This window comes from Bos javanicus, chromosome 8 (genome assembly GCF_032452875.1).
Source record: "Bos javanicus breed banteng chromosome 8, ARS-OSU_banteng_1.0, whole genome shotgun sequence".
Classification (NCBI taxonomy): domain Eukaryota; kingdom Metazoa; phylum Chordata; class Mammalia; order Artiodactyla; family Bovidae; genus Bos; species Bos javanicus.
Window position 1 is genome coordinate 83321328 of NC_083875.1, and position 26930 is coordinate 83348257.

Here is a 26930-nt window from a genome sequence, read left to right on the forward strand (position 1 = left end):
AGACTGGTAAAGAGAAATTTATCATTTGGAAAACAGCTGTTGAAGTCAGGAACTAAAAAAATAGACTTTCCCAAGTAAACAAAAATATAAAATGTGTTTTGATTAAAAGTTACCAAATACTCCCTGAGATGTGCTCTCTTGTCTTGTGGGGACTTTCTTTTTCTGTTCCCAATAAAAATTACACACCAGTATTTCAAACTCTCCCAGTTGTGTTCATCCTCAGGATACAGATGTTTCTTATTCTTAACAGGATATTTATATCCTTTAAAAAAAACTTTTAAATTCTTTAATATACTAGAATACTAAGAATATTAGCCTATTTTTTAGTTAACATTGATATGAGTATCATGCAATCTTGGACTGTCATTTTTTTTCAATCCCTTCATCATAAAGCTGAGGAAACTGAGTCTTGAAAAACTTAAGGATATTTCCCTTAACTTCCAGGACTTTGTAGTAAAACCTTAATGTACTTCATTTATTTAATAGTACCATGAAAACTGTTCAAGGAGCAATTAGTCTCTGTCCTTAAAGAATTTAGACCATGTTTATGGGATATGGAAGAGAACATTTATATAGTGTACATGTAACATTGGTAAGCATATGTTAAGTAAGTTCTGTAGTGGTTCATATGTGATCACCAATGGATGGAGAAGAAGATACATATTATTTGTATGTCGTGAATATTACAGCTGTTATACAATGTCTGATGTATACTGCTGAGTTTTATTTTATAGTAATTATTCGATTCTGAATTGAGTGGCTCATTTAAGGTTCCCCTTTTTCTTGTTTTTTATATGCTGGTTCTTTCATGGACTTGTATTTTCCCATTCCTCTTCTCTAATGAGTAACCTTTAGAATGTCTGTCCTTCAGGCCCCCCTCAGATCGTACCTCCATCACAGAGTACTGCACAACATACTAATGTATATTCAGGTTTCTAATTTGGGATCATTATCTGTAAAATATATTAGTATTATATTACTTTTCCTGTTTTCTGTTGTTCAGTCGCTAAGTCCTGCCTGGCTCTGCAACTCCATGGACTGCAGCATGCCAGGCTTCCCTGTCCTTCACTCAGTTCAGTTCACTCACTCAGTCATGTCTGACTCTTTGCGACCCCATGGACTTCAGTATGTCCAGGCCTCCCTGTCTATCACCAACTCGCAGAGTTTACTCAGACTCATGCCCATTGAGTCAGTGATGCCATCCAACCATCTCATCCTCTGTCGTCCCTTTCTCCTCCCACCTTCAGTCTGTCCCAGCATCAGGATCTTTTCCAATGAGTCAGTTCTTCATATTAGGTGACCAAAGTATTAGAGTTTCAGCTTCAGCATCAGTCCTTCCAGTGAATATTCACGACTGATTTCCTTTAGGATAGACTGGTTGGATCTCTTTGCTCTCCAAGGGACTCTCAAGAGTCTTCTCCAACACCACAGTTCAAAAGCATCAATTCTTCGGCACTCAGCTTTCTTTATAGTCCAACTCTCACATCCATACATGACTACTGGAAAAACCATAGCCTTGACTAGACGGACCTTTGTTGGCAAAATAATGTCTCTGCTTTTTAATATGCTGTCTAGGTTGGTCATAAGTTTTCTTCCAAGGAGCAAGCATCTTTTAATTTCATGGCTGCAGTCACCATCTACAGTGATTTTGGAGCCTCCCAAAATAAAGGCTCTCGCTGTTTACACTGTTCCCCATCTATTTGCCATGAAATAATGGGACTAGATGCCATGATCTTGGTTTTCTGAATGTTGAGTTTTAAGCCAACTGTTTCACTCTCCTCTTTCACTTTCATCAAGAGGCTCTTTAGTTCTTCTTCACTTTCTGCCATAATGGTGATGTCATCTGCATATCTAAGGTTATTAATACTGATTATTGAGGATATTGATATTGCCAGGTTATTCTCCTGGCAGTCTTGATTCCAGCTTGTGCTTCTTCCAGCCCAGCATTTCTCATGATGTACTCTGCCTATAAATTAAATAAACAAGGTGACAAAATACAGCTTTGTCATACTCCTTTCCCAATTTGGAACCAGTCCATTGTTCCATGTCCAGTTGTAACTGTTGCTTCTTGACCTGCATACAGATTTCTCAAGAGGCAGGTCAGGTGGTCTGGTATTCCCATCTCTTTCAGAATTTTCCACAGTTTATTGTGATCCACACAGGCAAAGGCTTTGGCATTGTCAATAAAACAGAAGTAGATGTTTTTCTGGTACTTTCTTGCTTTTCTGATGATCCATTGGATTTTCGCAATTTGATCTCTGGTTCCTCTGCCTTTTCTAAAACCAGCTTGAATATCTGGAAGTTCACAGTTCATATACTGTTGAAGCCTGGCTTGGAGAATTTTAAGCATTACTTTGCTAGCATGTGAGATGAATGCAGTTATGTGGTAGTTTGAGCATTCTTTGGCATTGCCTTTCTTTGGGATTGGAATGAAAACTGACCTCTTCCATACTGTGGCCACTGCTGAGTTTTCCAAATTTGCTGACATATTGAGTGCAGCACTTTCACAGCATCATCTTTTACTAGCCTTCGTTTATCTTTTACTATCCTTCACTATCTCCTGGAATTTGCTCACATCATGTCCATTGAGTTGGTCGTGCCATCTCATCCTCTGCCGTCCCCTTCTCCTCTTGCCCTCAGTCTTTCCCCGCAGCAGGGTCTTTTCCAGTGAGTTGGCTCTTCATGTCAGATGGACAGAGTATTGGAGATTCAGCTTCAGCATCAGTCCTTCCAATGAATGTTCAGGGTTGATTTCCTTTAGCTTTGATTGATTGGATCTCCTTGCTGTCCAAGGAACTCTCAAGAGTCTTTTCCAGCACTACAGTTATAAAACATCAATTCTTTGTGCTCAGCCTTCCTGTTTTCTGCCATATATCAAATTGTTTTGTTCTCTGTTTTTAGTCAGAATAGCCACTGTTCCTCTGTTTAAAAAGTGTTATGTAAGACATTGCATTTGACAGGTTATTAGACAGAAAGTTCTCTTATTCTCTGGTTGTCCTCAATATATGTTGTTTTTCCTCCAAGATTGTTTATTAATGACAGGACCCTCCATAATCTTATATTTTGTTTATGGCACAATATGCTTAACTTCTCGCTAGGAACATCATTGGCATTCAATTATTAAACTAAATTTTGAATTAAAATTGCTCATTTCTTATCAGTCAGAATTTAGTAGATTCATGTTGTGCTTTTGGCCAAATTATGTTTTAAAATATTATTGGTCCAAGCCCTATATAAGGGAAGCATTTTTCATAAAGTAAAAGAAGTGTTTTACTTCCTGTGATACATTTTTAATTTTTCAAGGTTGTAGAAAAATCCCTTTAAAAATTTTTAAGATATAGAAATTTGAATTTATAGAGTGCTTTTAATATGATTTCTGGGCATTTTAGTTCTATTTTACATTGACTTTTTTTTAATGGTTTCCCTTTAGAATATATATATTGAGAACTAATTTCACAAATATTGAGTATGTGCTAAATGTCCAGTATTATACATCATAGAGCTAGGCATACAGAAATTAATAAATTAGATTAAAAGTCCTACCTACAAAAATTTACATTCTATTTGGGAGAAACAAATAATAAAGAGAAAAAATAACTGAATTTAGTATATCATGATGATAGATTCTAAAGATAAATATAGAGCAAGTAGAAGATGAATAAATTCTAGAGATCTAATACACAGCATAGTGAGTATTGTCAACAATACTATGTTATATACCCCAAAACTGCCTAAGGACCAGATCTTAAGTGTTCTCACCACATAAAAGAAATGATAATTATATGATACATTAGAGGTGTTAGCTAAAGCTATGATGATAATCATATTACAGTATATGTGCATGTGTGCTCAGTCATGTCTGACTTTGTGGCTCAGTCGACTGTAGCCCACCAGGCTCCTTTGTCCCTGGGTTGCCGTTTCCTACTCCAGGGGATCTTCCTGACCCAAGGATCAAACCCATGTCTCTTGCGTTTCCTGCATTGCTAGGCAAATTCTTTACCACTGAGCCACTTGAAAAGCCCCCCATTACAATATATAAACATATGAAATTAATACTTTGTAGACCTTAAATGTACATGCTGTAATATGTAAAGTATATCTCAAAAAAAAAAAAAATAGAGCCAGGAAACAAAATGGGGAGACTGTAAAGGAAAGAGCATTACAATTTTATATGGAGTAGCCAAGGAAGCATGCACTGTGAGATTGCAATTGACTCTATGAAGAGACAAGGAAGAAGTGTTTTAGACAGAAAAACAATGCAAAGACCCTCAGAGAGGAGCATGCTCAGCATGATTTCAAAATGGCAAGGAAGCCAAAGTGGCCAGAGTGTAGTAAACAAGAGAGCCAAAGATGGGGCCAGTGAGATGATAGGAAGCCAGATCCTGCAGGAACTTTGGCTTTGACTTTGAGTGAGAACAAAAGCAATTGGAGTTCTGAATAGCAGAATGAATAGTGTAATCTATACTGTTTATTCTAAAGATTAAGAATTGGACTATAGAAGTACAAGAGCAGAAGCAAGAGCCAGGTAGGGAGATACTGCAACAATCTAGCCAAGAGTTTGTGGTTTGGGCCAGAGGATAGTGGTGTGTACCCTGAGGCAGTGACAGGATCTGCTGATGGAGTAGATATAAGGTATATAGAAAAAGCAATTAAGGATGACTCTATACAGTCAGCAAAAACAAGACTGGGAGCTGACTGTGGCTCAGATCATGAACTCCTTATTGCCAAATTCAGACTTCAATTGAAGAAAGTGGGGAAAACCACTAGACCATTCAGGTATGACCTAAATCAAATCCCTTATGATTAGACAGTGGAACTGAGAAATAGATTTAAGGGACTAGATCTGATAGAGTGCCTGGTGAACTATGGATGGAGGTTCGTGACATTGTACAGGAGACAGGGATCAAGACCATCCCCAAGGAAAAGAAATGCAAAAAAGCAAAATGGCTGTCTGAGGAGGCCTTACAAATAGCTGTGAAAAGAAGTGAAAAGCAAAGGAGAAAAGGAAAGAAATAAGCATCTGAATGCAGAGTTCCAAAGAATAGCAGGAAGAGATAAGAAAGCCTTCCTCAGCGATCAATGCAAAGAAACAGAGGAAAACAACAGAATGGGAAAGACTAGAGATTCTTCAAAAAACTAGAGATACCAAGGGAACATTTCATGCAAAGGTGGGCTCAATAAAGGACAGAAATGGTATGGACCTTACAGAAGCAGAAGATATTAAGAAGAGGTGGCAAGAATACACAGAAGAACTGTACAAAAAAGAGCTTCACGACCCAGATAATCACGATGGTGTGATCACTCACCTAGAGTCAGACATCCTGGAATGTGAAGTCAAGTGGGCCTTAGAGAGCATCACTGTGAACAAAGCTAGTGGAGGTGATGGAATCCCAGCTGAGCTATTTCAAATCCTGAAAGATGATGCTGTGAAAGTGCTGCACTCAATATGCCAGCAAATTTGGAAAACTCAGCAGTGGCCACAGGACTGGAAAAAGTCAGTTTTCATTCCAATCCCAAAGAAAGGCAATGCCAAAGAATGCCCAGACTACCACACAATTGCACTCATCTCACACACTAGTAAAGTGATGCTCAAAATTCTCCAAGCCAGGCTTCAGCAATATGTGAGCCGTGAACTTCCAAATGTTCAAGCTGGTTTTAGAAAAGGCAGAGGAACCAGAGATCAAATTGCCAACATGCGCTGGATCATCAAAAAAGCAAGAGAGTTCCAGGAAAACATCTATTTCTGCTTTATTGACTATGCCAAAGCCTTTGGACTGTGTGGATCACAATAAACTGTGGAAAATTCTGAAAGAGAGGGAATACCAGACCACCTGACCTGCCTCTTGAGAAGCCTATATGCAGGTCAGGAAGCAACAGTTAGAACTGGACATGGAACAACAGACTGGTTCCAAATAGGAAAAGGAGTCTGTCAAGGCTGTATATTGTCACCATGCTTATTTAACTTATATGCAGAGTACATCATGAGAATCGTGGGGCTGGAAGAAGCACAAGCTGGAGTCAAGATTGCTGGGAGAAATATCAATAACCTCAGATATGCAGATGACACCACCCTTATGGCAGAAAGTGAAGAAGAACTAAAAAGCCTCTTGATGAAAGTGAAAGTGGAGAGTGAAAAAGTTGGCTTAAAGCTCAACATTCAGAAAACGAAGATCATGGCATCTGGTCCTCTCACTTCATGGCAGATAAATGGGGAAACATTAGAAACAGTGTCAGACTTTATTTTTGGGGGCTCCAAAATCACTGCAGATGGTGACTGCAGCCATGAAATTAAAAGACACTTACTCCTTGGAAGGAAAGTTATGACCAACCTAGATAGCATGTTGAAAAGCAGAGACATTACTTTGCCAATAAAGGCCCGTCTAGTCAAGGCTGTGGTTTTTCCAGTGGTCATGTATGGATGTGAGAGTTGGACTGTGAAGAAAGCTGAGCACTGAAGAATTGATGCTTTTGAACTGTAGTGTTGGAGAAGACTCTTGAGAGTCCCTTGGACTGCACGGAGATCCAACCAGTCCATCCTTTTAAAGGAGATCAGTCCTGGGTGTTCATTGGAAGGACTGATGCTAAAGCTGAAACTCCAGTACTTTGGCCACCTCATGCGAAGAGTTGACTCATTTGAAAAGACCCTGATGCTGGGTGGGATTGGGGGCAGGAGGAGAAGGGGACAACAGAGGATGAGATGGCTGGATGGCATCACCGACTCGATACACATGAGTTTGGGTGAACTCCAGGAATTGGTGATGGACAGGGAGGCCTGGCGTGCTGTGATTCATGGGGTTGCAAAGAGTCGGACACGACTGAGCGACTGAACTGAACTGAACCAGGGTAGTTATGGGCTTCCTGTGTGGCCCTGGTGCTAAAGAATCCGCCTGTCAATTCAGTAGACGCCAAGAGATGCAGGTTCGATCCCTGGGTCAGGAAGATCCCCTGGAGGAGGGCATGGCAGTCCACTCCAGTATTCTTGCCTGCAGAAGCTCTTGGACAGTGAAGCCTGGTGGGCTACGGCTCCTAGGGTCCCAAAGAGTCAGACATGACTGAAGTGACTTAACACGCATGCACACCAGGGTGTTTGGACTGAGCAACAGAAGACTGGAGTTGCCATATACCTGTCACTGAGGGGTTCTGACAGCTTGAAGAATTCTGGTGCTGCCAGTTACACCTATTATATTTGACTTCTGTTGAAGAGAAAAAAAGGAGTACTAGGAAGGAGGTGCCTCACTCCCTTAACGTGATAGCCTCTGGGCCTTGGTAGAAAAGATCTTATTCAGGAGCTCTTTATCATTCTTTTAAATTCACTGAGGGAGATTCTCACTTGTTGCCCTGGGTACGAGGTAATCGGAACCATATCTTTGGTATATTATGAACACAGGTGTATTCATAAATTGGTTATTTGTAACTCTGGTAATGATAATGTTATTTCCCCTTGTCTATCAACAGATAGACTTGACAAGAGAAATAAATGTATTTCCTTTTGAAGAAGAATTTAGTATTCTAGAATCTAGGCCATTAAATATCTCTGCTAAATGATATACCAAAAGCTGTAAAAGCATACTTTTCCTAAAAGATGTAGCTAGCCTCTTAGAATATTAAGATTTTTTTAGTTTTATATAAGATGGACATTTTCATTTTCATATCTGCTTCACTGAAGAAATCAATATACATATTTTAATGAATACGAAATATAAGCACACTAGCAACATAAGCTAAAATATCAAGTTCCCAATACCCAGTATTTTCTATGATAATGTATCCTTAGAGTTATTGCAATGTTATATAATATTTATATTATATAAATATTATATTACATACCAAGTTATATAGTTATCATATAGACATGGTTATTATGGGCTATCACTGCTGGGTAAATTTTTAACATTTTTTTCACTCTCCCTCCCTACTAGGGCTTTTAGTAGAGTTTGCTGAAAAATGGTAATAATTTTCTATCTGATAAAGTAAGTTTATGATAAGAATGAGTTTTTTATGGGCCCGGCAGATTTCCACAGTGCCTCTATATTATCTAAGAATTATAAACATTTAAAAAAAATATATATATATATATGAATTCCTTAATTAGCAAATTGAAAAATAGCATTTGAGAGTTAAAGCAAGCTGTACTCAGTTTACTTATTTATTTGTTTTTTTTGCCACCCCATGTGGTTTGAGGGATCTTAGTTTCCCAGACAGGGATTGAACCCAGGCCCACAGCAGTGAAATTGCAGAGTCATAACCACTAAGAAAGTGAAAGTGAAAGAAAGTGAAAGTTGCTCAGTCATGTCAGACTCTCTGCGAACCCATGGACTGTAGCCCGTTCCTCTGTCCGTGGAATTCTTCAGGCAAGAATACTGGAGTGGGTAGCCGTTCCCTTCTCCACTGAACTGCCAGGGAATTCCCTATGTTCAGTTTTCCTAACTCTTAAGTTTTACATGCCATTGCTGTTGTTTATCTGGTTGTTTCTACTTTATATATTTTATACAGTGATTTGCATTTTTTTGTAGAGAGAAGGCAAGGTGGAAGCTGGGATCATGACAGCTACAACGTGGTTGAAAGAGGAACCTCCAGTACGCAAACTAGAAACAGTAAGCAAGTTTTGAATCTAGAGCTCCTGGGAAACATGTACATGATGATTGTAACTTCCTTTTCTTTTTCCTTCATTTTTCAATGTGTAAAGAAAATGGATTTTTTAAAAAGTCAGGGACACAAAGTCAGAGGACTGTCAGTAAAATTAATAACTTAGGCTAATATTTCACATCATTAAAAAAATTCAGGAGCAATCTTCAGGTGTTTACATCCAAACTGGAATTTTAACTATACCAAACTATAAATTTAGAAATAAATGCACTGTGTAGGTGACCAATCTGACACAAGCAACAAATGGAAAAATCGCAATCAGTATACATTTAATAGTATTAAATCCAGACATCAGACTCATTCTCTGACTCAAGCAGGTATTTGAGTCCTTTGTCTTGTGACAGTTTTAGTAGTTTGTCATCGCACATTCTACAAAAATTTATGTTGTCATCATAAAGCCTTTTTAAAAGTAAAGAATATGTGTAAACTTTTAATTGCTGTTGCTATTTTTTTCTTTTTTTTTTTAAGAATTTAACTGTAAATCTATAGTAGCCCAAAGATATAATGGGCTATATGATAACTATATGTTATGATATAATATACATATGATGCAGCCGTGTATTATATAACTATGATAACTATATGCAGTTTTAACTATTAATTTGTAACTCCCCTATAAATTTATATCACCCATTATGTGGTGAATATTTTTTAAATTTATAAAAATACATGAATATCAAATGTTGGCAGAAATATTACCAGATTACCAGATAATACTTTCCCCAAATCTTTCACTAATAAAGCCTCAGTTTTCAGAAACTGAAGAATATATTTAGCTCTAATTGATGTGAAAAAAATAAATATTAGGCTTAAATTTGTAATAAATTTTACTTCAAAATAGCTTCAATATTTTATTTATTTATGGTGGTCAAGATCCTGTCCAATCTTATTTTTAATGAACTAGAAATATTTTCTAGTTGGGATTCTTTAACTCTTGCAAATTTGTTTTGTTTTTAAAGCATGGTTGAAAGTATCAGCTGGACTGCAGTAAGCAACAGGTTATGTGCTTTTCACTTTGAGGCCAGATTCAATCTCTGCATCTTAGAAGCTAACAGTTCTGCTCTGTGTTTTCCTTGTGAATAATTTGATCACTTTATATTCTAGTTTTAACTTTTATTTATTCGGAAAGTTATTCAACTTGAAAAGAGTATACTAGACTGTAATATTAAATCCTTTATATTTGTTTACCACATGTTTTAGAAAAAACCAAGTGATATACTTGTATATAAATTATCTGCCCAAATTTAATTCCCTTCCAGTGAAATAGATTTGATATCATCTATTTGACATTTTCTAATGTTTCTGTCATTGCCTCTTCTGTAGGCTAGGGAGCCTGACTGTCGGGAACACAGAGGTCCAGAACAGCTAGCAGAAGCAGCGTGTGATCTCTGCAGTGATTTTAGTGAGGATGAAACAGCAAGCAACTCAGTAACAAAGACTGCGAAAAACAAAGCATCTGACTCAAGTAGAGCTTCAGTTTCTCCTGGGCAGCTTAGCTTACTCCAGTGTGGTTTCTCTAAATTGTTTGAGACAAAATGTGAAACAGTTGAGGATGGTGATGAAAATATTGCCTCTGACAATGAAAGTTCAGATGAGCAGTCCACATGCTTTTCAACAGAAGCCAAAAATGCTGGTTGTCAGAAGAGTCAAGACTCTCTTGGTACTTTGAAACATCAGAAATTAGCTAATGTCCTAAATCCAAATGGAAAATGTGTTTTTGATAAAAGTGAGAAAATTTTAAAAGAGAATATTCCTTCTGAGTCTGATGATGAGAAAAACTTTAAAAACACAGTTGACCACCATCACATTTTACAGAATGTCACAGAATCAGAAGATAGTGATATCATCTTTCCCACACAGTATACAACTCAGAGATTCCTTAAGAAGAATATAAGGTTTAAGCCACCTGTGGATGGATCTGAAGATTCTGAATCAGAAAATCCTGTAAATATAAAAAATAATGGTGATGATACAAAGACCAATGTCAGAGGAAATGGGCTAATTTCAGAACAATTAAATCTTGAGATTGAGACCCTGAAATCTAATACAAAAAGAAAAGGTGGTAGTGATATTAGTGATGAATCTGATGACATTGAAGTTTTCTGCAAGTCAAGAGTAAGAAAGCAAAGAGCTACTAGTTCTCTGAGGTTTAAGAGAAAAAAGGAAAATAAAAGGGAACTTTACACTTTTCCAAAAACAATGAAGAAAGCAAACCAACGGTGTGCAACAGATGAAGATTGTAACTCTCAGACTATTGATGATTTTTCATCCTCAGATGATAATTTATCTGTTGGCCACATCAGTTTCTCTAAACAGAACCATAGACCAAAAACTATAAAAGATAAAATCAGTGTCTCTTCAAAATTAACTAACCGTAAAAGAAATAGCACTTTCATACCAAGAAAACCAATGAAATTTTCAAATGAGAGCATTGTCAATCAAAATCGGATATGTGAATCAATGGATAAATTTTTAGGTAACTGCAAATCCATTCTGAAAACTTTTCTTTACATATTTGTTGTATGCAGTCAAATAGCTCTTAAGGGATGCTTGAATTAGTTTGAATTAACTCTGCGATCAAGATGCTATATTGAGATACAAATGAGGAAGTGGGTAGTGGCAGGATAAAGGGAAGACCTAGATCAGGATAGAGAAGTTGGTCATGTATACCAGAACCCCTTCTACGTAGCCCATCTGAATCACTATAAACTAATTATTTTAACTTTTTTGCACTTTTATGGTTTTATCAAATACACGTGTACACATTTGATACGATGTATAACCCTTAACATTATAGTTTAGTCTCATTAAAATTTTTTGTATAGTTTATAAGATTTTTCCTCCATCCCTTTCAATTCTTTACAGTTTATATGATTTTTTTCTTTTTTTTTTTCCCTCTTTGTATGATTTTTTTGTTGAAGAAACCAGGCCAGTTATTTTCTGCAGTTTGCATCTTGCTGATTATGTGCTGTTGGTGCAGGTGAACATATTCCTCAACCCTCTGTTTCCTGAAAATGAGCAGTTGGCTTCTGACACTGTATCAAATTCAGGTTCAGTCCCTTTGGCAAGACAAAAGTTCAGTTCAGTCTCTCAATCGTGTCCAACTCTTTGTGACCCCATGAACTGCAGCACGCCAGGCCTCCACCAACTCTTGAAGCCCACCCAAACCCATATCCATTGAGTCGGTGATGCCATCCAACCATCTCATCCTCTGTCGTCCCCTTGTCCTGTCCTCAGTCTTTCCCAGCATCAGGGTCTTTTCAAATGAGTCAGCTCTTTGCATCAGGTGGCCAAAGTACTGGAGTTTCAGCTTCAACATCAGTCCCTCCAATGAACACTCAGGACTGATCTCCTTTAGGATGGACTGGTTGGATCTCCTTGTAGTCCAAGGGACTCTCAAGTCTTCTCCAACACCATAGTTCAAAAGCATCAATTCTTCGGTGCTCACCTTTCTTTATAGTCCAACTCTCACATCCATAATGACTACTGGAAAAACCATAGCCTTGACTAGACGGACCTTTGTTGGCAAAGTAATGTCTCCGCTTTTTAATACGCTATCTAGGTTGATCATAACTTTCCTTCCAAGGAGTGTCTTTTAATTTCATGGCTGCAGTCACCATCTACAGTGATTTTGGAGCCCCCAAAAATAAAGTCTGCCACTGTTTCCACTGTTTCCCCATCTATTTGCCATGAAGTGATGGGACCAGATGCCATGATCGTAGTTTTCTTAATGTTAGTGTTTGACAAAATGTTTGCTGGTTTGTCTCTTTATTCTCACTCAGAGTAGCACAATGATGGTTTCTACTTCTCATTTCTTTTTCATTTGTTAGAATGCTTTTGTGAGGCAGTACTTCCCCTCATCTACTATTACTTACCCAGTGGTACAGTTCATCTAGATAAGATAGGAAAAAATCATTTCTTTACCAACTTTTAGTCATCCTTCAATTTCTTTTCTTAAAATCATTGTTAATTAATTGATTCAAGCACATTTAATGAGTCTAAATTCATTTCAATTAGTACCATTATTGAGGCTCAATTTTCCCATCTTTGGACAGTGGGAGCCTTTAAACATGAGCATTTTGATTCCTTAGATCTTTGACGTGATGCTAATCATCTTTGATAGCGATCTAGTATTACACAATACTCCAGGATCATCTCATGCATTTTCTGCCTCAGACCTAAAATCAGTCATTTCTCTAAGAAGTCTTGGTTTCTTTTAGTGACAAAGTGTGTTTCAAGACCACAGTCTGGTGCTAGAAATGATCATTGCTACTACTTGCTTAGTTATTATCTCTGGGTCTTTTCAGTGGATAAATTATGTTTATTATAAATTGTGTGTGTGTGTATATATATGTATATGTGAGTTTATATATGTGTGACATGTATGTATTTTTATATATGAGATAAAATACAATACTTTATGAGTTCATTTTCATGCTTCCATATTTATTCTTTATTTGGGGGTATAGAGAAGGGATAGGCTACCCACTCCAGTATTCTTGGGCTTCCCTCGTGGCTTAGATGGTAGAGAATCTGCCTGCAATGTGGGAGACCTGGGTTTGATCCCTGGCTTGGGAAGATCCCCTGGAGGAGGGCATGGCAACTCACTCCAATATTCTTGCCTGGAGAATCCCCATGGACAGAGAGGAGCCTGGTGGGCTACATGAGGTCACAAATAGTTGGACACAGCTGAGTGACTGAGTACACCTAGAGCTTTTACTTAACCTCTTCTCTATCATCTTTACATACTTTTTCTTCTCTACTGATAATCCTGGTTCTTAAGCACACAGGGAATGATTTAATTATAATGTCCCATAATTACTCATTTTGTATCCATATTACACAAAAGTCAAATAATAAAACTATCAATACTGTTGTAGTGTGATTCCTGGAAACATTAATGTTTGGGGCCGACTACCCATATGCTCTCCCATTTTTGCCTGTTTTTAAAACGGATATGTTATGTGTTCACTGTCAGAATACAGTTACTGCATTATACGCTCTCCTCTTAGACTTTTATTCTTGGTTTGCAGGTAACTATAAATTTAATGCTTCTCATTAGTCTTCATGTCAGTGTCTCTCTAGTCATTTTGATTGTCTGAAGCTTATATTCTAATAGATCTCTTATTTCTAGTAGATCCCAGAAAGTACTCATAAGAGTAATATTCTCTGAGATTCTTGTTAATAACAGTTTGTGCCCTTTGTAGTTAAAAGTCTGATTTGTATTGCTGATCCCTATGTTTTACCATTTTCTTGAAGTCTTTTACCTAATTTTGAAATTAGTTACAATTTGTTTTGTAAGCTTGTCTTTCTGGCATTTAGGGATGTTATTCTGCTGCTTATTCTCTTTTCCATTATAATTTTTATGAGATTTGACCCTTTGCTCATTTTTATACAAATTCTTTCCCCTGAATTTTTAAAAATGAGGCAGAATTTAGGAAATCTTTTCTAATTTCACAGAGATTCATATTTGTAATTTTTGCATAGTGTTCAAAACAGTATTGGGATTTATTGTTTCTAACCATTTCCCCTGCTTTGCTCTCGACCATCTCTTTTCCTCGTTCCTATTCTTCCTATTCTGTTCACGTTTACTTCACCCTAGCAGTTTTTCCTTCTTACTTGACCCTGGCCTGGGAGCCCTAGGGGGTCAGTTTGGGGAGTTCCTTAGGGCTAGCCTGCCCTAGCCCCTTAGGCAAGCCCCATGTACTCTGTACTCAGCTTTAGAGAATGGAACATCTTCCCAAATACAGCTGCTGATCTCCAGGTAGCCTGTTGTGCTAAAGTCTCCTGTTTTCAGATCCATCAGATGCCACCCTGCCCTTTCCTTTCTCCTTCACACAGGCCCTGATGCCTACAGAGTGTGTAGCTACTAGTGAGCTGAGCCTAGCTTCTTGTATTTTAGAGCTAGTAGGAATATCTTGTCATCTAATTTTGTTGTAAGCGTTGTCCTTGGCTTTGGGTTTTGCAGTCTGGTTACTCTCATGTTTTAGAGAGCTGGAAAAACTGCTTCCCCTTACCATCATCTGCTGACAATCAGATTAGTGATTTTTGAGTTAGCTTTGCTTTCAGAAGTGTCTTGATTTATTCCCCCAAAAAATCACCAGAAAGAATCTGATATTTTGATGTACAAACTTTAATAATTGTGTTTGACAAAACAAGCTTTCTCTTGTGGTTTTTAGTAGTCTTCATTTAAAAGTTCACTATGATACATACTATTTTGCCCTGCTATGGAAAAGTAGAGCCGCCTTATGTAATTTTTCATAAACTGAAATGGCGTAAAGCAAAGAAGCAATTACCTTAGGATAAATCTTGTTAATGGTCACACGAGGTAAATCCAGGTAAAGCACAGATACTCACCAACACAATTCAAAGTTCTGATGGCTTAACGCTGAGATCCTGAGTGTTGTTCCTGTAAAGGAGCTTCGCAGGGCCATGCTTGCTCCTGAGGAGTATGCTGCCTCTTTAAGATCTGGCTACAAACAAACACTGTTTTGCTTTTTGCCCTTTTTCATAAAAGTGAAAATCTTCTTCGGATTTCTTTCTGTTAGAGTGAAAACAGGTACTAATGTAAGTTTTTCAGAAAAGCTAAGTGGTAAAAAGCAAATGTTCAGGAAGTAGGGAATACCAATACTAGACTATCCTTTGGTTTGTGTGCAACAATTAGATTTTAGGTTTGAAGAATTATTGCATGAACTTTTGTTTTAAAGAGCAGCCAAGTTGGGGTTTTTTTTTTTTTTTCTTTTTTTTTTTTTTTACTATATAAAAGATGTAATAGTTTGTGTGGAACCTATTTTGAATGTATAAAATGTGTCATTAAAATTAAGAATACTATCTGAGTCAGTTTTTTACCAGAAGAATTCTTTGGATGGTTTTAAACTGTTGCTATATACACCCTAACTGATATTTCAAAATTTAAGGAGAAAATTATCTTGGTTGCTCTTTTAGTCATTTAACAACATCTTGTTTTCTCATGATTGGCAATTCTGACAGAGAGTTTCAGGGCTGAAAAAGCACAAGCGTTGAAGGGCATATTGAGGGTCACTGTCAGAGGTGTTTGAGGGAGTTTTATAGACTTCAATTCTAGCCTTCTCTTTTAATGACAACAATTTAAAAGTAAATTATAGGTGCCTAGCAGCAAAGCAATTAAAAAAAAAAGTAGCCATTTTTTAAACTTCTTTTAGATAAAAGCTGTAAGTTAATTTTTTTCATTTCCTAAAAACCTCCAAATCTTGACAATCTCTGGGCATATGTACAAAAAAGACAATTTACAAACAATAAAACTGAACAAAGCTGACCAAAACTCCCTGGTCATAAACCCCATGCTCCTACTTCATAACTGTAATCAAGTACTTGTTTAAAGGAACAGATGAGGTTAGCACTACTTTTAAATTAGTAAACATTTTTTTTACATCAACAGAGATGACAAATTCGTAGAAACAATCTTCTACAATGACTTTTCCTCATTTCACGCTTAAATCTAAAAATTGTTACCTGATTATCAAAAATTCTTATATGAGAGGGCAAAGTCATTTCTAAGTTAACCTAAGAGTTTAAAGATATATTGGAACTCTTTTCAATTTTTTAAAAAGAATATTGAGATATTGACATATAAACTCAGTGTTTTTCTTGAAGATTAAAAATAAAATAAGCATAACCTGTTTTAAATGTGTTGCTGCTAATTTTTAAAGTATATCTTGAACTATATTGTTTCATCATAAGACATCAGTTAATAAACATCAATTATTTCTTAGATGGTGTTCAGGAAGTGGCTTACATTCACTCAAACCAGAATGTGATTGGGTCAAGCAAAGCTGAAAATCACATGAGTCGATGGGCAGCACGTGATGTATTTGAACTGAAGCAGTTTTCTCAGCTTCCTGCTAACATAGCTGTTTGCACTTCTAAGGTAAGAAGATAATATACCTCTAGTTTTTATATCATTTTCACAGAGGTTCCTTGATAGGATCTTCTCTAAGTACCCCCTCAAAAGTACCAATAAGATTATAAATGACTTATAAATAAGTGTAAAAAGCAAAATACTATTTGGGGCACTGTATTCACAAAATGTTTTATATTAAAAGACAAATCTGTATCTAAATGCCTAATAATGTTGAGTTGCTTAATAGTTTCTTTAGTGAATGTTTGCCAAAAATGAGGACTCTGAGGGAATTAGTTTAATCAGAACCAAAACTACTACTGCTCATATGGAAAAAGGAAAGTGTATCATTAGATTTCTTCTGTAATTTTTCATCTAAAATGAAGACACATACAAAAACAGAATTTGTATTTTTAACAAAAGGATTTTTTTAATTAATTTATTTTTTATTGAAGGATAATTGCTTTATAGAATTTTGCTGTTTTCTGTCGAACCTCAACATGAATCAGCCATCAGTTCAATTCAGTTCAGTTGCTCAGTCGTGTCAGCCGTAGGTATACATATATTGCCTCCCTTTTGAACCTCCCTCCCATCTCCCTCCCCATCCCACCCCTCTAGGTTGATACAGAGCCCCTGTTTGAGTTTCCTGAGCCAAGGGCTCTTCTCATTTAAAATTACTGTTTTATAGAAATATGACTTATATGAAAGTGATACTTTATTTACACACTTACATCAAAAGTTTTAAAAAGTATCTTCTTCTCTTTGGCTTATTCAGTTCAGTCATTCAGTTGTGTCCAACTCGTTGAAACCCCATGGACTACAGCACGCCAGGCTTCCCTGGCCATCACCATCTCCCAGAGCCTACTCAAACTCATGTTCATTGAGTCGGTGATGCCATCCAACCATTTCATCCTCTGTTGTCCCCTTCTCCTCCCACCTTCAATCTTTCCCAGCATCAGAGTCTTTTCCAGTGAGTCAGCTCTTCGCATCAGGTGGCCAAAGTATTGGAGTTTCAGCTTTAGCATCAATCAGTCCTGCCAATGAATACTCAGGATTAATCTCTTTTAGGATAGACTGGTTGGATCTCCTTGCTGTTCAAGGGACTCTCAAGAGTCTTCTCCAACACCACAGTTCAAAAGCATCAGTTCTTCAACTCTCAGCTTGCTTTATAGTTCAACTCTCACATCCATACATGACTACTGGAAAAACCATAGCTTTGACTAAAGGGACCTTTGTTAGCAAAGTAATGTCTCTGCTTTTTAATATGCTATCAAGGTTGATCATAACTTTTCTTCCAAGGAGCAAGCATCTTTTAATTTCATGGCTGCAATCACCATCTGCAGTGATTTGGAGCCCCCCAAAATAAAGTCAGCCACTGTTTCCACTGTTTCCCCATCTATTTGCCATGAAGTGATGGGACCAGATGCCATGATCTTCGTTTTCTGAATGTTGAGCTTTAAGCCAACTTTTTCACTCTCCTCTTTCACTTTCATCAAGAGGCTCTTTAGTTCTTCACTTTCTGCCATAAGGGTGGTATCATCTGCATATCTGAGGTTATTGATATTTCTCCCAGCAGTCTTGATTCCAGCTTGTGCTTCCTCCAGCCTGGCATTTCGCACGATGTACTCTGCATGTAAGTTTAATAAGCAGGGTGACAAAATACAGCCTTGATATACTCCTTTCCCTATTTGGAACCAGTCTGTTGTTCCATGTCCAGTTCTAACTGTTGCTTCTTGACCTTTGGCTTATTATTCTTTCTTAATTCCTGAGAGCTAAATGTCTGAAAAGTAGTTTTTCTACCACTTTAGGTGTACAAGTGAAAAATTGGTATTGTATATAACAGTGACACTCTGTTTCAAGTTAGTGCTACTTTTGGAATGAAGTGGGGAAAATACCTCTGAACTATTAAGCTATCTTCATTTATTTGTACCCCATCTGGTTTGGGGGCTTTCCAGGTGGCACAGTCATATAGAATCTGCCTGCCAATGCAGAAGATGTGGGTTCGATCCCTGGGTTGGAAAGATCACCTGGAGAAGGAAATGGCAGCCCACTCCAATATTCCTGCCTGGAAAATTCCATGGACAGAGGAGCCTGGCAGACTACAGTCCATGGGGTCACAGAGAATTGGACATGACTGAGCACAGGAACACATCTGGTTTGACAAAGATTTTGGATCGTTTTAATTAAGTCAGAATAAAAATTCATGACCAAGGAAAATAGAAATTAAGATAGAAGTTCAAGGCTGGGAGAAAGTTAGAATGCAAATATATAAGATTAGAATGCAGGTAGGTAAGATATACTATACTTACTCAGATACATTTTTTAATGGCAAATTTGATTGAGTCTCCTGGTAGACAAAACAAATTCTTAACTAGTCCATTTGGAAATGTGGACAGTTTGGGTGGTCACGATGACAGAGTGCCTGACTGGCATTAAAGTCTGGAGGCAGGGCTGTCATGGGGTGCGGGAAGGCCCAGGAGGGTAGGTGGGGAAGCATCCCACATGCCAAGAATTGTTCTGCCCAAAATGCCATAACGCCCTGCTGAGAAATGCTGAGCTAAATGTCCTTAAAGGAAAAAAAAAATGAAAACAAACACACAAAAACAGTTCTTCTGAAAAGGAGCAAAGCTTTTCCTAGTGCTTAATTTGAAAGAATTGTCACGTGGCACTTTGAATGGGGACCACTACATGACAACAGTCAGTTGTCTTATAATTTCCTTGGTGGCTCAATGGTAAAGAATCCGCCTGCAGTGCAGGAAACAGGAGATACAATCCCTGGGTCAGGAAGATCTCCTGGAGGAGGGCGTGGCCACCCACTCTAGCATTCTTACCTGGACAACCCCACGGACAGAGGAGCCTGGCAGCATACGGTCCATGGAGTCGCAAAGAGTCAGACACAACTGAAGTGACTGAGCACATTGTCTTGTAGTATTCCTAGAGTTATTGTAATACTGGGCTTTGAAAGGCTGTGCTTTAGCATTTTTTGATGTAATCCAAAGGCCTAGTTCCAAAATGCAAATCATATGAAAGCACTTTGATGACCCAAGTATGCTACTTTTTTGTATCCTCACTTTACCTAGGAGTACACCATGTCTCAAGCAGTACTGCAGATGGCATTTCTACGGTTGTTCTACCTTGTAGAAGCTGTATGAAAAAGGCAGAGATGTGCTGGGTTTGCCAGAAATTTGCTATATTAAAATGAGGAGCATATCAGAATCTTTTAAACAGACAGCTAATTTTTTATTAGGTTTTTTTTTTTCTTTTAAACCATGTCTTTTATTAAAACCATGTTCTTTTCCAAACAGACTTTAATGTGAAAGGTCAGAAAACTTGGCAAATTCTGTAGTACATGTTAATACAGTAATTTAACTGGATATTGATCACTAGCTTCTTTAAATATTTCTCAGAGAAGGAATTTATAGCCATATAATACCTCCAAAAATGGACCAAGAAGCAGTAAAAAGTCCCTTTGGAACCTTCATAAGGAAAGTTGTAAAATGGAACATGATAGAAATATTTTTTGTTGTTTGCTGTTTAGTTGTTAAGTCAAGTCTGACCTTTTTGCGACCCCATGGACTGTAGCCTGCCAGGCTCCTCTCTCCATGGGATTCTCCAGTCAAATATATTGGAGTCGGTTGCCATTTCCTTCTCCAGGGGATCTTTCCAACCCAGGGACTGAACCCGTGTCTCCTGCATTGCAGGTAGATTCTTTACCACTGAGCCACCAGGGAAACCACTGATGGAAGTATACTTTGCTTTTAACTGGGAATGGTGGGAAGGGAGTTTCATCTTTACATTAGCAATGCAAATAGTTTTCAACCTTTTTTAGCCTGAACGTTCTTGAGATGGACAGTACAATCTCATCAGAAACCTTGTTTCTTCACAGTGATGTTCAGAGTGAGGGGCATTTCTTGCCAGGAGAAACAAATGGGAATACCCTGCCCCTGGAGTTTCTGATATGCCTTTTGAGGCCATATATCTCTCTCATCACACATAGACCAATTTAGCAGTACTTTTTCAAGGAATACGAAGAAATCTGGTGTTTAATGACTGAATCATGGTAGGTATAAAAAATATTCAGGGAAGTTTTAAAGCCATTAAGCTGGAAGGCCAATCCCATGCCACCAATGCTAGCAGGGCAAGAACGGTCTATATAAACATACTCATTTCATCAGCTGCTGCTGCTGCTAAGTTGCTTCAGTCGTGTCCGACTCTGTGCGACCCCATAGACGGCAGCCCACCAGGCTCCCCCATCCCTGGGATTCTCCAGGCAAGAATTCTGGAGTGGGTTGCCATTTCCTCCTCCAATGCATGAAAGTGAAAAGTGAAAGGGAAGTTGCTCAGTCGTGTCTGACTTGTAGCAACCCCATGGACTGCAACCCACCAGGCTCCTCCATCCATGGGATTTTCCAGGCAAGAGTACTGGAGTGGGGTGCCATTGCCTTCTCCGATTTCATCAGCTAACTTCTTTAAATCAATACTTGATACAATAAAATTCTGACAATAAGATTTAGTCCCTCAGATTTGACCTATATCATTTAATACATCAGGTTAATAGTATCATTATACCTCAGCATCTTGAAAGCTGTATTGTATTATTTATGTACAACAACCACTTGAGGACAGTATTATAAACTTATCATCAAAAAAGAAAGATCTTGGGTATATACTGCTATATGTAAAACAGATAATTAATTAGGACCTAGTGTGGAGCACAGGGAACTTTTCTCAGTACTCCGTAATGACTTATATGGGATAAGAATCTAAAAAAGAAGGGATATGTGTATATGTATAATTGATGAAATCAGCAGTGAATTTTGCTGTACATCTGAAACTAACACAGCATTATGAATCAACTATACTCCAATAAAAATTTAAATAAATGGATAGATTCATAAAAAGAAAGGTCTTGGTATATGAAAATCAGTTTTCAAAATAGATAGTGATCATACATACTTAGGATGTTCTTAGTTTTTCACCAATGTTGAAAACTAAACCTATTGTATTTTTTACATAAAACCCAGCCCCTGGACATACCTCATGCTTTTCTCCTTTCAGTTTATTTAGAAGTAAATAAAAGAATTCATATAATGAGACATCTTCAATTTGTTGAGCTCTGTAATCTTCTCAAGGCAGAGGCATTTTGATGGTTATAACTGGTCTGTGGCATGGAATCTATTCAGATGTCTGTCTGAATTATAACTCTGCCTGATACATACTTCCTTTGTGACCATGAAAAAGTTACTTACCTTCTCTGCCTCAGTTTTCTTGCGCTTAAAATGCAGGTAATTATACTTCTTACTTCAAAAGGTTCTTGTGAAGACTAAATGAGGTAATGCCTATAAAATGCTTTTAAACAGTATCTGACAGAAAGTAAGCAGTTAATGAATAGTAAGTATTGTCATTGCAACCAATGGATAAGACTGATGTCAGGTCTTTAACTTCCCTAGAAGGTGAAAATCAACAAGGACAAATAATCTATAAGCAGTCTTGCGTGCCCAGTCGCTTCAGTCATGTCTGACTCTTTGCAGCCTCGTGGACTGCAGCCTGCTAGGTTCCTCTGTGCAGGAGATTCTCCAGGCAAGAATAGTGGAGTGGGTTGCCGTGCCCTCCTCTAGGGGATCTCCCTGACCCAGGGATCAAACCTGCATCTCCTGCATTGCAGGCAGATTCTTTACCACTGAGCCACCAGGGAAGCCCTGCAATCATATTTAACTATAAGTAAAAGAATGGGTGGTGCTAGTCCGTCTGGGGCTTTGAACTTCCTTTTAAATAAAAAACTAAGAATGCTTATGCTATTAATATAGTATTTTTCAAATTTTTATATGTGACTAAGTTTTTGTTTATGAAAACAAAGTCACTCAGTGCTTTATAACTTATATTAATTTTATTTTAGGATTTTCTGTATTAGAGTGAAAATTATTAGTGACTTTTCTGTTTAGAGTTGATACATCTAGTTTCCGCTTAGGTTCATCAGTTTAAGTGATTGCTTCTAACTCATGATATCTCCATGGCTGCCAACATTCATTCAAATGAGTGAGACTGCACTCTGCCATCAAACTAGTTGTTTTGCATCTCTATATGTAGTACTCAGGATTTTCTTCATTATAATTCTTCTGGAAACTAGAAACTAATAAAGTCAGTGAGATGGAATGATGGTAGTATCATGTTTCTCTTTACTAAAACTATTTGTAAAGATGATTTGAAATATTGATGCCATTTCAAAGTCATTCACAGAATTTCTAAGGAAAAAACTGTTCACTGCCACTGATTTTATCATATCTGGTTGATGATACTTCAACACCTTTAATGAGTAAATCATTGAAACACACCACCAGCTTTGGTTAGAGATGTGTACGTCACTCACTGAGGTTTTGCAGCTCGCTGTGTGGTGATAGGTGGCAGTGATGGAGTTGCAGTCTAGAAAAAAAACTTTTAAACCATCATGGAAGGAAAAGAGAATAAACTAAAGATGAAGGCAAAAAGGCTCAGCCATAGTATTAGAAATATTGACAACCCTCTTCTTTCTGAAATCTCCAAATATCCCAGGACCTCCCAGCTCCAGTACAGTATCTTTCTTCTGGGGTTTACATCCAGAATCTTTTGATTTACTGAGAATTCTTTTGAGCGCTTCATGTCTGTCATCAAAGATTTATTAGAGACCTTTGTGTTTGAAAAGAGTGTGTGTGTGTGTGTGTGTGTGTGTGTGTGTGTGTGTGTGTGATGTCCGTGTGTGGTCTCTCGGTGTATGTGTTTGTGTCTGCAGCCAGATGCAGATGTGCTGCCTCAGTTCCTAAGAAAACACACTAAGTCCTATTTATTTGTATGAAGGCAACACAAGATTAACAGCGGCCACAATATGCAAGTATTTTACTTCCCAAGGAATACTGTAATTGAGTCTAAGTGAGAGCCTTTAACTAAATTGCAAAGGAATATACTAAATGAAAAACTTACAAAGGAGAAATAATGTACACTGCAATCATAAATAACATATTGTAGTCTTTCAGAGTTTCTCAGTCCTTTGATATAATTATTAGAAACCAAAATGGCAAAAGCTATGAATCAAATCAAATTCAACCATATATTAAGAAAAGTTCTAAAACATACTGTCTTTCCCATATTTCCTTTGGTTTCTTACAGTGTATACTTTTATAAATTAATTTCTACTTACAGAACATATTTGATAGATATGTTGAATTAAAACCTTAAATTTCTAATTATGCCTGTTTAGCAGTACAAAACTATATAAAATAAGAACTTGCTTTACATTCAGTTGTGCTTAGATATTTCAGAACCGTTTCTGAGAACAGCTTATTTTAAAAGATAAGATGTTTGTTAAGAGGGAAAACCTGTGTGATTTAGGCTTAAGCTTAGACCAAACAGGAATGTTTAAGCACTGGAAGAAATGGATAATACCTTTATAAAAGTTAACTTGTTCTTTTACTATATGGAAGTTTGTCATAAAACTACTATACCTGTGTGATGTGGTACCTCATTTTTTCAGTCAACTGTTATGTTTTCAACTTAAGCTTACTTAAAGTTTTCTGAAAAGATTATACAAAGATAGCATTCAATTAAGGATTAATCACTATGGCAACTGAGATGTGGTGACTGAAAGGGGGAGGATGTATTCTCCCCTCAGTTTCCTGCCAGCTGTCATAGTCAACCTCTGTTGCCTGAATCCAAGCCAAAATATAGACTGTGACCAACTCGAAGAAACTATATCTGTATTTTTATAAATTGGTACAAGTACCAGACTATAAAAGAAGACTTAATCCCCTAAATGGGATGACAGACACTTGGCACTCTTGCCAGTGTTTGACAGAGAAATAACGGGTCGCTTTGTAGTAAAACCTGGATTAATAGTAAACCCTTCTTTATGTTACTGCAGCGTGGTGTAAATGAGAGAACTAAGCATGCTGTCAGCCTGGGGGCGGAGGTGGCATGGGGGACAGAGTCTTTTATATAACCAGTGCAGGTTTAAGCACTGTTCAGAATACTGTAAATACAAAATGTTGTCTTAGTAAGAACTTCTCTTTCTCGTATTTGTATTAGATTGGCATTTTGTAGGTTACTTAAAGAAAGGATTTTTATGAGCTATGGTGGATTTGATTGCAGTATGTTTATACAGCTTTTGGAGTCAGCAAGGAGAGATGGGCTATTTACAGTAAGCAGACTTTGGGGAGATACAGCATTCCATTAGCCTATTTTTCAGGAGAGTGAATGGCATGATGGTTTAAAGTAATTGTTCACAAACGACTGGTTTATGAAGTAGTCCAGTAAGTAAAGTGTATGGTTTCACCATGCAGTGGAATTAACTCTTGCTGGGTGGGATTTTTCATGGTCTTATCATTTTTCTGTCTTGAGATGTTAACTTTATAGTATTTGCATCAGAAAGTTTTTCTTCCAAGTGATTTTAGTAAAGATCAGATTTTTAAAGTTGTGTGTGTGTATGTATAAAATTATGGGGCCAGTGTTGGCATGAAGAAGACTTTTGTATTTCTATCCTTAGAACTAGGATTGATTCAGAGAGATAGACAGTGTCATTTGTGAAAATCACCTGTTACCTAGGCACAGGAATGAGAGTCTGGTGTTACCTGTAAATACGTATTCCACTTCTAGCTCTTGGCAATGAGAAGCTGGGGCATCCTTCCTCACAGTGAGGTCACCAGGATTGCTGGAGTAATGTCACTAATGAGCCAATGGGGACAAAACCACATTCAGTTCTTGCCAGAAAGGCATCAGTTCAGTTCAGTCGCTCAGTCGTGTCTGACTCTTTGCGACCCCACGAACCACAGCATGCCAGGCCTCCCTGTCCATCACCAACTCCCAGAGTCCACCCAAACCCATGTCCATCGAGTTGGTGATGCCATCCAACCATCTCATCCTCTGTCATCCCCTTCTCCTCCTGCCCTCAATCTTTCCCAGCATAAGGGTCTTTTAAATGAGTCAGCTCTTCGCATCAGGTGGCCAAAGTATTGGAGTTTCAGCTTCAACATCAGTCCTTTCAATGAACACCCAGGACTGATCTCCTTTAGGATAGACTGGTTGGATCTCCTTGTAGTCCAAGGGACTCTCAAGAGTCTTTTCCAACACCACAGTTCAAAAGCATCAATTCTTCAGTGCTCAGCTTTCTTTATAGTCCAACTCCATAATGACTACTGGAAAAACCATAGCCTTGACTAGATAGACCTTTGTTGACAAAGTAATGTCTCTGCTTTTTAATATGCTATCTAGGTTGATCATAACTTTCCTTCCAAGGAGTAAGCGTCATTTAATTTCATGGCTGCAATCACCATCTGCAGTGATTTTGGAGCCCAGAAAAATAAAGTCAGCCACTGTTTCCACTGTTTTCCCATCTATTTGCCATGAAGTGATGGGACTGGATGCCATGATCTTGATTTTCTGAATGTTGAGCTTTAAGCCAACTTTTTCACTCTTTCTTTCACTTTCATCAAGAGGCTCTTTAGTTCTTCTTCACTTTCTGCCATAAGGGTGGTGTCATCTGCATATCTGAGGTTATTGATATTTCTCCCGGCAATCTTGATTCCAGCTTGTGCTTCTTCCAGCCCACAGTTTCTCATGATGTACTCTGCATAGAAGTTAAATAAGCAGGTGACAGTATACAGCCTTGACGTACTCCTTTTCCGGAAAGGCATGCTATGCTAAGTCACTTCAGTCGTATCCAACTCTGTGTGACCCCATAGACGGCAGCCCACCAGGCTCCGCCGTCCCTGGGATTCTCCAGGCAAGAATACTGGAGTGGGTTGCCATTTCCTTCTCCAACCAGAAAGGCATACATGTTTATTATTGTATTTATGATAATTACTTATTGCTTACTAGTAGGGGTGATGAGTAAAGCTCTTTCTCTTATTCTATGCAATGACCTGTTACTATTTTTGTTATTAGTGTGTGTGTTAGTTGCTCAGTTTTGTCCGACTCTTTGCAACTCCATGGACCCTATAGCCTGCCAGACTCTGTTAGTAGCACCAATAATAAAGTATGTTAGAATACCATAAAAGATATCTAGTTCAGTCCTCAAATTTTATAGATAAAGGACCCACCTTGAATTGTGCCTGGTTTATCATAAAGAATACTATAGCAAAAAATTATATTTGACAGTAGTTATAAGCTAATGTGACAATGGCCTGGGCTGATAAAAATATTCTTTGCTTATTAGGAAATAGCTTGATTCTAACTCTTCTCCTAGCTGGTCATTGTTCCAGTTGCTTAGAAGATTGATAAGGCTTCTTTGAACAGTTTCTCTGTTTAGAGTGGTTGGAAGATTATAAATAGTTTAAAAATAGTATTTCTTCAAATAGTGCTTTCTAAAAGAATCCACCTGCCAATGTAGGAGATGCAAGAGACACTGGTTCAATTCCTGGGTCAATAAGATCCCCTGGAGGAG

General features: G+C 37.7%; 1 protein-coding gene across 1 annotated transcript in view; it reads left to right on the forward strand.

Moving 5' to 3' along the window:
* Positions 1 to 26930, forward strand: part of ERCC6L2 (ERCC excision repair 6 like 2) — a 156028-nt gene that overhangs the window by 104651 nt on the left and 24447 nt on the right. The window contains exons 15-17 of the mRNA XM_061426138.1: positions 8514 to 8594; positions 9970 to 11122; positions 16398 to 16552. Coding sequence (XP_061282122.1) covers positions 8514 to 8594; positions 9970 to 11122; positions 16398 to 16552 — 1389 coding nt within the window. The remainder of the gene's footprint in view (positions 1 to 8513; positions 8595 to 9969; positions 11123 to 16397; positions 16553 to 26930) is intronic.